The 15,832-nt window shown below is 44.6% G+C and overlaps 2 protein-coding genes across 2 annotated transcripts; both read left to right on the top strand.

Annotated features, from left to right (window-relative positions):
• Nucleotides 145–3,420, top strand: LOC8085094. Its single transcript, XM_002441011.2, has 2 exons — nt 145–525; nt 2,613–3,420. Exons 1-2 carry the CDS (start codon nt 373–375, stop codon nt 2,931–2,933), a joined length of 474 nt encoding a protein of 157 aa, XP_002441056.1. The 5' UTR covers nt 145–372; the 3' UTR covers nt 2,934–3,420.
• On the top strand, nt 13,222–15,600 carry LOC8076868. Its single transcript, XM_021446831.1, has one exon. It carries the CDS (start codon nt 13,433–13,435, stop codon nt 15,206–15,208), a length of 1,776 nt encoding a protein of 591 aa, XP_021302506.1. The 5' UTR covers nt 13,222–13,432; the 3' UTR covers nt 15,209–15,600.

Here is a 15,832-nt window from a genome sequence, read left to right as displayed (position 1 = left end):
GGAGGGCCGCACCGCGGCCCCCTCCACATTCGTGGGGCCCACGACCTTTCCGGGGCAGGGATTGGGCCAGCTGCTCTGCTGGGCCCCATCCCCAGCCCTCAAACTGGTGACACCAGAAAAGGGGCCTTCGCTATTAAAGCCCCCGGCCGCTTCCTCCTTCGTCCGAGCGCAGCGCCAGCCTGAGGCCAGCCGCCGCGACATAACGCGAAGCCCTCGCTCTGCTCTCTGCTCTCTCCTCTCTCCTCTGCCCCCCAGTCTCTTCCTCCATTGCCGCCGCAGCTCTCCGAGCCGCGCGCCGCCGCCGCCGCCTAGGAAGTCAGCACAGCGCAGCAGCGTCAGGAAGGAAGGAAGAAGAAGAAGAATACCAGGACGATGGAGGTGGAGACGATGCTGGAGGACGACGTGTTCTTCGCCGAGCTCAGCAAGCGGATATCGCTGCTCATCACCGACGACGACGAGGGCGGCGCGGACTTCGCCGCCGCCGCGAAGTTCATCCCCGCCTCCGCCGCCGCGACGCCCCTCCCGGTGAGCCTCCGTTCCCTCCCCTCCTCTCCTTCAATCAAGCATGTGCGTGCACGTGTGTGTGCTCGTCAGTGGACCTGGCCCAGGCGAAGCCATAGCTTCTGTTGCCTGCGGCCTCGGAGCTTCTCGGTAGTTAGTTGGTTGGCTGTTGCAACTTGAACAACGAGCTCAAACCCCCCCAGCACATGGCTGCAATTGCACACAACCTCACCAAACGGCGTGGCCGTTCGTTCCGCTCACCCAATCCTATAAGCGCAGCACAAGAACAACTCACAAGGCTAGGGGAAAAAAACAGGGCATCTCGATCATCCTGGTCTAGTTGGGACCTCGGAGCAATTACTAGTACTGCAGCATCAGAACAACCTGGAGTACCTACAGGACACTTGCGCATGTGCATACGCGCAGGATTTTTTTTTTTTTGGAGGATAGCATTAGGAAGGCGGCGTACGGAACTAGAGCTACTCGCCGATACTACTCCCAATAAGTGCTGCAGCTGTATCTTTCGTAAATGGTAGTACTAGTCGTTTGAATTAGCGAGAGGTTATAGTCATTTAATAATATTTTTTTATTATAATAAATTAGTGAAAATATTAACGCACAGTACTGATCACTTTTTTTTAAGGAAATTGACCATTTTAGAGGTAGTACAAATGCTGCCCTCAGACTAGTCTAATAATATATATATACCTGCAGAAAAAATATGTTTGTGTCGGCCGTATAGTCATGGGTGCCACATACTACTGGTTCTGTCAGTAGTGTACAGTGGCAGTAGTATGCTATCTACTACTGCTACATACCGATCGAGCGATGAGTTGTTGATTCATCACACCGAGTCAATGACGGACTGGAACAGCTAATTTCGTGCGAGGCGTGAGCTAGCTAGCCCGACCGACCGGGCGGGCCCCAGCACGACCCAGGCCGCGCCCGTGACGTGCACAGGCGCGGCGTTGTCGCTGCTAGCTGCTAGTGTACGTGCCAGCAGCCGGTGTCCCTTTCCTTACCGTTCCTCAAGTAGAAACTTGCAAGGTACGCCTTCGATCCCTCCACGACACCACCAGCCGCCGCCGCCGCCACCACCACCACCGCGACACACGGCTGTCCGCGGCCCGCGTCGCGCTGCAGCTTAAAGCTATTCATGTTTGGTAATTGCTCTACGAGCATGTCTCTTAAGCCTCATCCCTGCTGCCGCACATGCGCTCTGTGCTTAGTATGAGTACCTCCAAAACTCCAGTTGATCGATCACCTTAATTATGTATACTACATGCTCCCCGTCCCCCGTACGCACACGGCGCTTAATTGTCCTACTATACTAGGAGTACTAATTAGCGTGGCTGGTGGCTCCAAAGCACTCGATTAGCAAGTTAACTACTCGATCGTCATCGCTAACCCGATTGCTGCCAAGACTAACCACCACTTGTGTACGTGGCTTCAAAACTTTTTTTATTAGCACAGCACTGTAGTATACCCTTGCAACGATAATTGATCCACCACGCTCTGCTAAGTTTGCATATGGCATGCCACATGCGATCCGTCGTCGTCGAGTCGATCAAGTGGCTGGCGAGTGGCGATCGATCGATGTTGCTTCGAGGCTTGGAGCAACGACCTTTATTAGTATTGCTTGCACACAACACCTCATCAATGCCATGCATCATGCATGCATGCGACCCCTGCCGGCCGGGCGTCGCTGTTGCTAGCAAGCAGCAGCAGTACTATCATCATATCATGAACGAACCGGTGTCGTTGTTGTTTAATTAATTAATCCTCTCCGATCCGGCCGGGCATCAGCTCGATCGATCTGTGACAAGATCCGGTGCCGAAATCTTTGCATGCACGCAAGTGGCATGGCCATCAGTCAGTCATGTTCCCGCCCGGCTACTGATGCTATCTACTAGTTGATACAGCTATCGGCCACCGATCGGTTTCCATTGTTTCTTTTTCATAGTATAGAATTTTATATGACTAAAAAACTTTGCCATGATCGCATCACATCATGTGCGACGACGGTGCGAGGCCGGCGTCGACACGAACTGCCAGCTAATTAACGGCCTGGATTGATTGGATTGGCTGTAACAAAAAGAAACTGCATGCAGGGGTTCGCAACGTCGCGCGGCGCCCATGTGCCATCGCAGCAGCAGCAGCAGCAGGATTGGGGCGCGTCGTTGCTGGCGCCACCGGCCTACGCGTTGTACCACCACGGCGCCAGCTACGGCGGGGCGGCGGCGGCGTGGCAGCAGCTGCAGCAGCAGTGCGGCAGCAAGGGCACCGGCGTCTTCATCCCGCGGTCCACGCCCGGGTCCGCGCACCCCAAGAAGAAGGGCAAGAACAGGGGCGCCGCCGCCGCCGCCGCCAAGGCCGCCGCGCGGGCGGCGCAGGCTGCCGGCGCGGGCGCGCCAACCAAGAAGCGCGCCTGATTTCTACTTGAGGAGAGAAGGGGAGAAAAAAAAGGAGGGCAAAAAAAGCACAACTACTAACTCCAGGATGCAGTGCAACACGGTGCTGAACGAAGTGCTCGTCGATCGGGATCAGCCGCATTAGCTTAATCTGTTTAATTAATTAATTAATTTTCAGTATTATTATTACTGCAATTCTTATATGGTAAATAATAAAACCACTGCCACTCCCCTGGGTTAAAAATGTACTATAATGTGAGCCCTAGGGGAGGACGACTGTGGGCTGCTGGGGCACCACGCCACACGAATAATCTCTGTGTATAGTATAAGCTAGCGGTTGGTGGTGCCGTAGTTTTCTTCTTTGCTAAGTCAATTTATTAATTGTTTTTTTTGTATTTTCCTTTCTTCCCCTCATTTTTGTAAGATGAAGAAATGAATTAATACTATGCGATTGGTGTACTACTACTAGTGCAGTGCAGTGCATGGTGAAGAGAGTGGAAATGTCAAATGTGCAATGATTGGTGTAGGAACACTAGCTTAGGTCTTGTTTAGTTTAAGAAAATTTTTATGTTTGGATATGAGTATGTTCGTTTGTATTTGATAATTATTGTCTAACTATAGATTAACTAGGGTTAAAAAATTTATCTTGTAAATTACAGATAAACTGTACAATTAATTATTTTTTATTTATATTTAATATTCTATGCATCTAAAGATTTGAGAGACATAAATCTTGAAAAAAATTGCAGCTAAACAAGGTCTTAACGTTTTGTTCACTTAAGCTTATCCTGCCAACAGTGTTAGCCGACAGTACTTCTCTATGCTGCGCTGCGGTTTCGCTCGTGGCATGTGCCAATGATGGTGGAGGGAATGGAATCACGCAGCCCAGGGCGAGGTCGTGCGTGCATGGATTCTATGGTGTCTTGGGGCATGTAGTACGCTGTACGAATCCAGATCCGGGAATGGCAGATGCTGCCGCCCCCCTGTAACATGGGAGCCTGTGCTGTGCGGCGGCTGGTTGGTTGGTTGGTGACGGTCGTCACGCCGCGACGTTCCAGCCAGCGCCAGGGGATCAGGGGACACGACACCGTACAGTACAGTCATGTGTGTCTGGTCTACAGACTAGGGCCTTGATTACTTCTAAAATATTTTACAAAATAAAAATTGTAGTATTTTCATTTATATTTAATAAATATTGTTAAATTATAGACTAATTAAGTTTAAAAGATTTGTTTTATAAATTATAGATAAATTATATAATTAGTTATTTTTTAATCTATATTTGGTGTTTTATACATATAACGTAAAATTTAATGTGATGAAAAATATGAAAAAATATTTTAGGAACTAAAACAATGCCTAGTAGTAGGTTTGGTGAGAATCTAGGGTAGCAAGGCAAGCATCGTCGGTGCCGATCCCGGTGCGGTGTGGATCCCGGGCGGGGCTCGGGATTGGAGCGAGGTCAACAGGTGTCGGGCGCCGCGATTGGAGGAGTACAGTACTTACGTGGGGAACATTTTTGCCATGGACAGCACGACGGCCATGCAACCATTTGACTTGTAATCGCAGCAACTCTTGCATGGAACCACATGGACTTTTCATTTCAAAAAGTGGGGACGTCGTCATGGCTCGTGAGCAATCGGATCAACGTTGGCTCGGTGGCTGCAGTCAGGTCATTGTCGCCACGATTACCATTGCCATTGATGAGAAAGGAGGCTCCCACCCTCTTGTTTTAGGCCTTGTTCAGTTTGCAAAAAATTTTTGGATTTCAACATTGTAGCACTTTCGTTTTTATTTGATAAATATTGTACAATCATGGAGCAACTAGGCTTAAAAGATTCGTCTCGCGATTTACAGATGAACTGTGCAATTAGTTTTTGTTTTTATATATATATATTTAATGCACCATGCATATGCCGCAAGATTCGATATGATTGGGAATCTCGAAAAATTTTGGGAACTAAACAAAGACACCGAAATTTTTTTCATCCATCTCATCGAATCTTTGGACACATGCATGAAACATTAAATGTAGATAAAAAAATAAACTAATTACACAGTTAGGTTCAAAATCGCGAGACAAATCTTTTAAGCCTAATTAGTTTATGGTTAACCTTAAGTGCTACAGTAACTCATATGTGCTAATGACAGATTAATTATGCTTAATAGATTTGTCTTGCAGTTTCCAAACGAGCCATGTAATTTGTTTTTTATTAGTTTATAAAAACCCCTTCCGACACAACCGATGTGACACTCAAAAAATTTTGATCTTCAATCTAAACAGGGCCTTAGGCACGTTTAGTTCCAAAAAGTTTTGCAAAAAGTTTCTCCCTAATATTGAATCTTGCGGCACATGTATGGAGCATTCAATATAGATAAAAATAATAATTAATTGCATAATTTACTTGTAATTTGCGATACAAATCTTTTGAGCCTAGTTAGTCCATGATTAAACAAATATTTGTCAAATACAAACAAAAGTGCTACAGTGTCCATTTTGCAAAACTTTTACGCTAGTCTGAAAAGTCATGGCTGAAAATACTGTTCGTTGATTATTACGAGAGAAAAACACTGTTGACTGGCATAAAAAGTACGACTTATAAGACAAACAAACACTCTAAACAAAACCTTACTAGTTACTAATATGAGAATAACTAGAAAGATTCCAGCGAACAGCACAAACAGGGGCGAAATCATCGGTTTTGATTAAGAGAGACTGAACAAACATACTTGTATTTTTAGTGCGATTAAATATACAAAATTATATGTTTAAAAAACTTTTTTAAAAAATTACACTATTTCCTACCAAAATCGTCATTTTTTTAAAAAAAATAGATGAAATCGATATTTTTATGCTTTAAATATCAATATTTATATAGGTATTAAAATAAATCACTGTGCTTGGAGGGTACTGCCCCTGCTAGCCCCTCTAGTTTCGCAGCACAAAAACTCTATTTGCTTAAACTCATTTATTAAATCTATCATATATTTAATAATATTTTTCTTTATATAATAAATTTGCGAATTAATCAAAGAGGCTCAATGAAAGAAAATCCCAGAGCAAGATGGGTAGCAGAAGCTTTTGCAGCAGAACGTAAGTGGGGAGAGTATGCGGCCTTTCTCTACCTTTGTTAGCGATTGGATCGGGTCGGTTCCGGCGGAGCATTTTTTTTTTAATTTTTGAATTATCTGGTGGAGCAGGAAATACTATACTTTTTTTTCAAAAAAAACTGGAAATACTATACTTGCAGTCTAGCACGATCTGGATTCTGGATTCTTGCAACGCAGGTCGTGTATTTTCGGCAGGGTTTAGAACAGCATTATGCCGACGGGCTGAGCCGAGGTTATACTTTATGGCCCATCTCGAGCACGTGGGAGGCCGATGATGGGCCCGTAAGTCCTGTTTCCTTCCTTCCTTATTTCACTGGGCGGCTGGAAACTTCTGGAGCAGGCCGCCAGGCTGAATTCACCCGTTTACTAGGCCGGTGCGAGTGGGCCTGCTCGTCTTCTCGGGGCTACCTACACCTACGTGCTGGGGGGCGATCTACTTTACGTCCCTCAACTTTTGCGAAAGTTTGATTTTCATCCCTAAACTTTAAAATCGGACAAAATACATCCCTCAACTTTTAAACCGTGCACATTACATCCTTGACCTGGTTTTGAAAGCGGTTTTACCTTTTTCTTTTTATTTATTTTGGCTGAATGTTTTTGAAAAATCACAGTAAATCACATAAAAATCATAAAATAGAAAACTCAATTTTGTTGAACTTCAGATCAGTAGATCTACACATTGAATATATAATATAGTATGTTCTAGTACAATTTTTTTTTAGATGCATCTTTAGATCTATGTTTTTCTGTAATTAATTAGACTAATTATAGCTACATTTTCTATGGTCTAACTGTGATGAAATTTATATGGTGAGCTAATTATTCTATGTTTGAGTTATAGTAAAAATTTTATACTCATTGAATCATGTATCACTTAGTTATAGATTTATTTAGGTTTATGCTTGTTAAATTATAATGAATCTATAGCTAAGTTATACATGATCTAATGAGTATGAATTTTTTACCGTAGTTTAAACATATAATAATTAGTCTAACATAAAAAATTCACCACAATTTGACCATACAAACTATAGCTATGAATTATTCTAATTAATTATAGAAAAAACAGTTCTAAAGCTACAATAAAAATTTTGTACTAAAGCATACTATATTATATGTTCACTATGTAGATCTACTTATCTGGAGTCCAGCAAAATCAGATTTACTATTTTATGAATTTTATGTGATTTACTATAATTTTACAAATATTCAGCCAAAATAAATAAAAATAAAAAAGACAAAACAGCCTTCAAAACCGCTCATAACCATGTCAGGGACGTAATATGCATGGTTTCAAAAATTGAGGGATGTATTTTACCCGATTTTAAAGTTCAGAGATGAAAAACAGATTTTTACGAAAGTTGAGTGACCTAGAGTGGACTTCTTCCTTCAGCCTTCTCCCGCTGAACATTAAGAGTATTTGTTTCATTTCTCCCTCTGCTGTCGCCGCTTTTGTTCTGATAATGAAGTCTGAGCTCCAGATGATCGGCGATTCACCGATCTTACGAAATGGCTCGAGCTGCCGAAGCACCGTCGTCCCTGCTTCGCGTCAGCGAATACTACGAGGAAACGGAGAACGCTACATGTGTTGGCACGGAGCATGATTTCATTGCATGCAGACTAGATCTTTTTTTTTTTCTGTCGGACACAGGAAGCTGGCGTTTATTCTGCGAGCGGAATAGCTAGGAAATTAATTAAGGCACTTTCGTTTGTTTGTGGCAAATATTATCTGATCATAGATTAACTAGAATTAAAAGATTTGTCTTGCGATTTACAGACAAACTATATAATTATTTTTTATTTTCGTCTATATTTAATGCTTCATGCATGTGCCGTAAGATTCGATGTGACAGCTTGAAAAACTTTTTGATTTTCATGGTGGCCTAAACCCAGGGAAAACGACGTCGGCCGGCCAGTCGACAGTCGGTGATCTAGCTACAGACTACAGTTCTTTTGTCTGTCTCCTCGTATCGTATATGGATCAAGCTAGTAGCCAGCTACGTACTCCACGCGGTTTCAGATCTGCCTCTGTATTGTTGGGATCGATCGACCATGTTGGTTGGAGTTAGGCCATGTTCAGTTCGTAAAAACTTGTGAAAAACGGCACTGTATCACTTTCGTTTTATTTGACAAACATTGTTCAATTATAGAGTAACAAGGCTCAAAAGATTTATCTCGCGGTTTACAGATGAACTGTGCAAATAATTTTTGTTTTCATGTATATTTAATGCTCCATGCATGTGCCGTAAGATTCGATGTGACGGGGAATCTTGAAAATTTTTGCGAACTAAACAAGGCCTTAGAGTGGCGTTTAGTGCTCAGCAGCCCATCTTTTGTTTGGCTGGGGACGACAATCATATCTGGAGCCAATTGTTGACCCCGGACGAAGCTTGTACTGTAGGGTGAAGCTTTGCCTCGGAATTGCATGCGTTGTTTGTCAATCTCCTGATGCTTGTCAGATATTAATAGCCGCTGTTGTTTACCGGGTCATAGGCCCATATAGGTTAGATCCTGTTTGCTAAGGCCCTGTTTAGACTGCAGATGAAAAATTTTTGAATGTCTTATCAAATGTGTCCGAAGGATGTCGGGAGGGGTTTTTAGAATTAATAAAAAAATAAATTACATAACTTGTCTGAAAACTGCAAGACAAATCTACTAAGCATAATTAATCTATCATTAGCACATGTGGGTTATTGTAGCACTTAATGCTAATCATGGACTAACTAGGCTTAAAAGATTCGTCTCGTGATTTTTAACCAAACTGTATAATTAGTTTATTTTTTTATCTAAATTTAATGTTCTATGCATATGTCAAAGATTTGATGGGATGGATGAAAATTTTTTAGATGGGAAACTAAACAGGGCCTAAAGATGCAGTTGAAAGAGATTTTTCAAGAGATGTTTCTAAAAATAGCCATAGAACGTTTCTTTCCATTTCTCCATAAAACCAGTAAAACAGGTGAATATGTTTCATACGAGCTCTACGACAGTATCTTTGTCAATGTCAAGGTACGTTGCTACACAAGCTAGGCTATGATGGTCCCGAATATAGGAATGTGAAAGATGCACATGCCACATTTGACGAGGGTGCGTGAACCTGCGAATTCCATCATATCCCTGTGTGCATGCTTTCAATTTTCACATGCATGTGGGTCGTGCTCTATTAGGGCCTTGTCTAGTTCCTGAACGAAAACATTTCGTGACACTGTAGCACTTTCGTTTATTTGTGGTAATTATTGTTCAATTATGAACTGACTAGGCTCAAAAGATTCGTCTCGTCAATTCTGACCAAACTGTGCAATTAGTTTTTATTTTCGTCTATATTTAGTATTCCATGCATGCGTCTAAAGATTCGATGTGACGGAGAATCTTGAAAATTTTTACGTTTTTGGTTGGAAGTAAACAAGGCCTAGGATAGGATGATGATCCAACCCGCGTGGGTGCTACACCTCTGTTATGTAGTCGGATTCACATTAATCCATATGTGTTGAGTGGATTGGAGTGGAACTTGAACTAAATTCTATCTCAACCGACACCAACACACATGGATTGAAGTGAATCCGACAACATTCAAACAATACCTTTAAGTGTGACAATAGGCACTCAACTCCACCTATTGTCATCTTTACTCCTGAATGGAAACACAGCTATATCGACTAATGATTCGACCGAGTTATTAACTTTTATCGTTGATGCTTCAATAGTTAATATAAAATATAAATATACGCTGTTCAGCTACACTACTTTAGCAGTATTTTTTATAAAGAAATAATGTTTTCTCTCATAACATTTCAATATCAACCTAGTATACCGGCTAATGGTCTGTCAGAAATTTTATAGTGGCTGACTGTTCGTGAGAAGGAGTAAAATTTAGACGATGAATTTTAATTTCAGATTAGAGAAGCAAGTGAACAAGCAAATATGACCTGTATATATGGTTACTGTGCATTCTTGTGTTGTGTATAAAGCTCCACAGCACTAGACAGTGTTGGGACTTTAAAGAAACCAACCAACATTACAACGGAGGACATGGCATTCTTTATTGCCCGCAGCAGATCTATTGATCTATCAACCACTCAGCACCGTATTATTCATTGAACCATGACAGGAATCATAGCACTATGCTAGTAGTAGTCCACAACGAGCAGGTTTGCACACCCATAAAGAGCAACGGTACCGGTTCTCTCAACTGTCCGTCGCATCGCACCCCACTTTTTTCCATTCTTTGATTGATTGATTCTTTCGTGAAACCACCTTTCCCTCCACTCACGTAATTAGGCATGGAAAGCCGGTTGACTACGTTGGCACTCGGTCGGTGCTCGCTTCTTCTTTCTCTGAGATGGGGCACTGGATGCCCATACCCTTTTCTCGTTTGAAAGAACACGAAAAAACTAAGAGGATTTAACGCATCGAGGCACAAAAGTGTGCTGCACTTGCAAATGCAGTTACACGCGTACTAGTACGGAGTACGGGCGGTAAAAAAACAGAAAGACGCGAAACTAGTGCTCCTGTTTCTGCCACTTTTTATACTGCGACCACCACCTACCGTGTGATCTGCCGAACTTTCCTTCCATTCCATTATTCCGTCTGCATGCAATAACCACTTGACAAGGGGCCTAGCCAACCAACAACAACCCCAAACCTACCACATTCACCCTCATCTCATGAATGCGCGAGCCGACCATTGGGGAGCTGGAAAAAATCGGCACAACTAGTTCCTTACCCAAAAATTTTATACACTTTTATTTGTTTGTAGTAATTACTATTTAATCATAGGTTAACTAGGCTCAAAAAATTCATCTCATAAATTTCGACCAAATTATACAATTAGTTTTTATTTTCGTTTATATTTAATTCTCTATGCATGCATTTAAAGATTTAATGTGAGGTAGAATTTTAAAAATTTTTAGATTTTAGGTGGAAGTAAACAAGGCCACAAAGAAACAAGCAACGAACGAACCACCCAAAACACCCGAGACAGACATCCTACTCCACCTCACTTCCATAGTGGCCGCGTTTGTTGGCAGCTAGGGGCAGCACGACACGCCGCCGCCACCTGCCGCGCTCCGATCTCCCCCGTCGATGCGCCGTGGCACCCGTGAGCCGAGGCCGCGCGGGCATCGGCGGATCAGCCGAACAGCGAGTCTAATAATACAGCTTATTTGTTGGTTGTAAAGTTTATTTGTAGCTTTTTTCAGCCTATTTAGGCCTTGTTTAGTTCACATTAAAACTAAAAACTTTTTAAGATTTCTCGTCACATCGAATCTTGCGGTACATACATAAAGCATTAAACATAGACAAAAATAAAAACTAGTTATACAGTTACCTATAAATCGTGAGATGAATCTTTTAAGCCTAGTTATTCTATGATTGGACAATGTTTGTCAAATAAAAACGAAAGTGCTACCGTTCCGAAAACCAAAAAGTTTTCGGAACTAAACAAGACCTTATACAATAGTTAGTTGTTCACTATTAATACACGGCTCACTTATCTCTCTCACAGAGTTTCTTAGTTTCTGTGCCTAAACTGACTATAAGATTACAGCCTGTTTTTTCTCTCTCTTCTCCCTTCTTTTTTTCACCTTATCATTTAGCCAGTTTACTTCTTGCGAGGGAGGAGGCGAGGCCTCGCACCGCACACCCAAGCAAAGGAAATGTGCGATGAGTCAGCCATCCAGCCAGACAGCCACTCAGAACTTGTTTACTTCCAAAATATTTTATAAAATTTTTTAGATTTTTTGTCATATCGAATTTTTAAACATATACATAAAGTATTAAAAATAGACGAAAACAAAAACTAATTACATCATTTGGTCAGAATTGACGAGACGAATATTTTAAGTCTAGTTAATTTATAATTAAATAATATTTGTTAAATAAAAACGAAATTGATATATTATCGATTTTCCAAAATTTTTTACAACTAAACAAGACCTCAGGTGGTCGTCGTCTCCTACCCTCGACCAACAGATGCAAGCGAGTGCGAGCCAGACAGACAGCCCGGGCCCAGCACCGCCTCGAAAGGCTGAAAGGGAGGCGTGCGTTGCGTGCTCGGACCCCGCCACGTGATCGCAATCGCATAGGAATAGGATCCTCTGCGTCCGCCGCCGCCGCAGATAGTAGTCCAACCAACTGTGGAAGAGAGACATGCCGCAACGGAAGCCAAAGCCGTGTTTAGTTCCTTATAAAAAAAATTCCTTATATAAAAAAATTCCGCAGATACTATTGTCTGTTTGTATGTAATTAATTTTTATTTTTACCTATATTTAATATTACATATATATGTCTAAAAATTTGTTGTGACAAAAATCTTGACAAATTTTAGATTTTTGAGAGAAAGTAAACAAGGCGGAGATCATTGCCGCCGCAGGACCGCGAGCATCTCAACCAAGGTCCTCTTGTGGGTGTCAAAGAATTCTAAAAGAAAAATTTAAGAGGTTTTTACATGTATGTTATTATAAAATATAGATTGATTTTATATTTTCCTATGAAATATAGATTGATTTTCTATAAATTTCAAAGGAAAAAAATCACGTTATAGTGTTTGGAATAAAGGAAAGTTGAGAAACCATATAGCAGTGGATAACATAGAAAATAGGAAATAACGGTTGCAAAAGAATCTTTACTCTCTCTATATATATGCTTGCTCATGTTCTTGTACTTTTCTCCTCTATTCCAAACAGTTCAAAGTATCCAGACACATGTTTTGAACGAGTATAGTTTTTCACTGTTCACTCTATCGTATTTGTGTGTTTTTCCCTATTTACTTTGTATTTCTTTCTTCTAAACAGACCTTCGCTGGTCTGAAAAGTTAAAGCTAAAATTACTACTGACTGATTATTGTAAGAGAAAAATACTGTTAGCTGGCAGAAAAAGTACGGCTGAAAAGAAAAAACGAACAGGCTCATATTGAGAAAGTTGATATAGGTGTACCTAATATTCATATAAAAAAAGACCCACATATATGTAGGAAAAAATGACTTAAAACGGATGTGACTGAAGAGATATAATTCCCCTTCAGTCTGACTACCAATTTATTATGGTCCATGTGTAATCGTTCATCCATCAATTTCAATCAAACACTGCTGTAAAACACATTCCTATTTTCTCTTTTATATATATATATATATATAAACTCAAAAAACACATTGCCTTTATCATCACGCCCAGTCTGACCTGATCTGTGTCGGCATCGTCCAGAGCAGCAAGTCCAAAAAAAACCCAAGCGGCAGGCAAGCGAAAACCTCCCGCCGCTGGCGTTCGCCTCGCCACCATCCCAAGCCGGCAATCCCATCCGACCCAGCCCCGCGGCCCGCGCTGCTCCCCGCGCGAGCGCGGCGCCCTCGCACACGCGGACGCATGCGACGCCACACCCGCGCCTAGCCCCAAGTAGCAACCCCAGCCCGGCAATGTCGCCGCCCCACTCGGCGCCCCACCAACACCCATCCCTCGCCGCCGGGGACGCCAAGAAGCAGCCGCACCTCGGGGCCGACCCCAACCCCAACAAGAAGGCCTCCTCCTGTTTCGGCGGCGGCGGCGGCGGCGACCACCACCACCACCCCAAGAAGCCCAGCCCCTCCGCAGCCAAGCTCGCGCTCGTGTCCTTCCTCGCCGTCATCCTCCTCCTCGCCGCCGACGCCTCCCTTACCGGCTTCGGCGCGCACCGCCGCCTGCGCCAGCAGTACCTGCATTATATCGGTGTTGGCGGAGGTGGCACCGACTCGCTCTCGTGGCTCTCCGTGCCAGACCACCCCAACTTCACCGACGACCTACTCGCTCGGTGGCTCGAGCCCGGGGGTTCCCCGTGCCGGGACGCGCGCACGGCGAACATCTCCGTCGGGGTTCTTGACGACGCCGCGGCGAGTGGGGAGGCCACCACTCTCGGCGCGGGCCAGATCCACGAGGTCACGTTCTGGGCGCTGGACGAGGCCGGGCAGCGCCGCTGCCTCGGCGGGGACTACTTCGAGGTCGACCTCTCCGGGGACGCCTGGAAGTCGCGGCCCCCCATCGTGGACCACGGCGACGGCTCCTACTCCTTCCGCCTCCAGGTCGCGCCGCGCTTCGCCGTCGGGGAGTTCCGCCTCACCGTCGTCCTCCTCTTCCGCAGCTTCGAGGGCCTCAAGTTCTCCTCCTCGAGGTTCAAGTACCGCGCCGAGCTGCGCCGCATCCCCCTCCTGTTCCGGCCCGACGATAACGCGTCGCTGCCGGCGCTGGAGACGTGCCGCGCGGCGGACTTCTCTCGCGACGTCTGGTCGGGACGGTGGACACGGCTCGCCAAGAATGACAGCTGCGAGGACGTCGACGCCGCGGGGCGGTACCGGTGCCTGGAGCCGGACCACCCGTGCGAGGCACCGTGGTGCGACGGGCCGCTCGGCGCGCTGGAGAGCAACGGCTGGGTGTACTCGGCGCACTGCTCCTTCAAGCTCTTTGCGGCCGATGCGGCGTGGCGGTGCCTTGACGGCAAGTGGCTCTTCTTCTGGGGCGACTCCAACCATGTCGACACCATCCGGAACCTCCTCACCTTCGTCCTCGGCATCACAGATACGTCCGCCGTGACGCGCCGGTTCGATGCAGTGTTCACCAATCCCAGTGGCGGGGCAGAGACTCTGAGGATCACGAGCATCTTCAACGGCCACTGGAACATGAGCATGAACTATCTTGGCTTGCATTCCCTCCGGAACAGAGGGTTCCGGCAGCTCATCCGGTCCTACTTCATGTCCGGTGATCGTGTCCCGGACGTTGTGGTCCTGAACTCTGGCCTGCACGATGGCTGCTACTGGACCAGCGTTCGCGCCTACACACAGGGTGCGGAATTTGCAGCACAGTTCTGGTCTGGAGTCATGGCCAAAGTCCGGGCTCATGGGCACGCCGTGCCTAGGGTGTTCTACCGCACGACGATCGCCACTGGTGGCTATGCTAGGGACCTGGCATTCAATCCAAACAAGATGGAGGCGTTCAATGGTGTGCTCGTTGAGAAGATGAGGCAGCACGGGGTGCTCACTGGTGGAGTCATTGACAATTTCGACATGACATTCCCATGGCACTACGACAACCGTTGCAATGACGGTGTGCACTACGGGCGTGCACCAGCGAGGCTTGTGTGGCGGGATGGCAAGATTGGGCACCAATACTTCGTGGACCTGATGCTGGGGCATGTGCTCCTCAATGCCATCTGCAATGGATGAGGATTGCTGGTTTCATGTTCTTCAAGTTTCAGGTGATCCAATTGTGTAAACTAAAATAGGATGGTTAGGGAACTGAAAATTTGTGGTGATGAGATATCGACACTTGGGTAGTGCTGTACGCGTGTAAATCTGATGGAGGCAGAGATGGCGAGGTTTAGCTGGAGCAATTTGTGTGGCAGAACATTTGATCTCTCAGCTAAGTGTATTGGCCTGATCTTGCTCAAGCAAGGAAGATCGAGTCCGGTCAGAGCTAGTGATGAGTGAAAGATCAGGCACATGTAAATATATATAGCATGACTATTTGAGAACATTCAATGCTGCACAAATTATGTAGGTCCAATTATATTGTTCAGTGCTAGTTTTTTGCTTCCGTATTAATGTTCAGTTCTGTCCATTGTTCTTTGTGATTGTGTCTTGCAACTATCAGGTATGCAAATATAGAAATGTTAACTGCTGGAGTGGACATGTGATAAGCAGAAAAGGCAGACAATGGAATTACTTTCTGAGTGCAAAGAGTAGTGATCAGAAATGTGATTCTAAAGCTTACTATGTGTTACCACTAAAAATTTCGTGATGCCATCGCAGTCTTACAATCTGGAAAGGATCCTTTTGTAATCTTAAGTT

Source organism: Sorghum bicolor, chromosome 9 (assembly GCF_000003195.3).
Source record: "Sorghum bicolor cultivar BTx623 chromosome 9, Sorghum_bicolor_NCBIv3, whole genome shotgun sequence".
Lineage (NCBI taxonomy): Eukaryota > Viridiplantae > Streptophyta > Magnoliopsida > Poales > Poaceae > Sorghum > Sorghum bicolor.
Note: the sequence above shows the minus strand (reverse complement) of the source record. Positions and strands in the feature narration are given on the sequence as shown.

Coding starts and splice junctions, on each gene's coding strand:
- LOC8085094 (XM_002441011.2), top strand. CDS start 373: ATGGAGGTGGAGACGATGCTGGAGGACGACGTGTTCTTCGCCGAGCTC. Junction 526..2,612: donor CCGCCGCGACGCCCCTCCCG/GTGAGCCTCCGT, acceptor AACTGCATGCAG/GGGTTCGCAACGTCGCGCGG.
- LOC8076868 (XM_021446831.1), top strand. CDS start 13,433: ATGTCGCCGCCCCACTCGGCGCCCCACCAACACCCATCCCTCGCCGCC.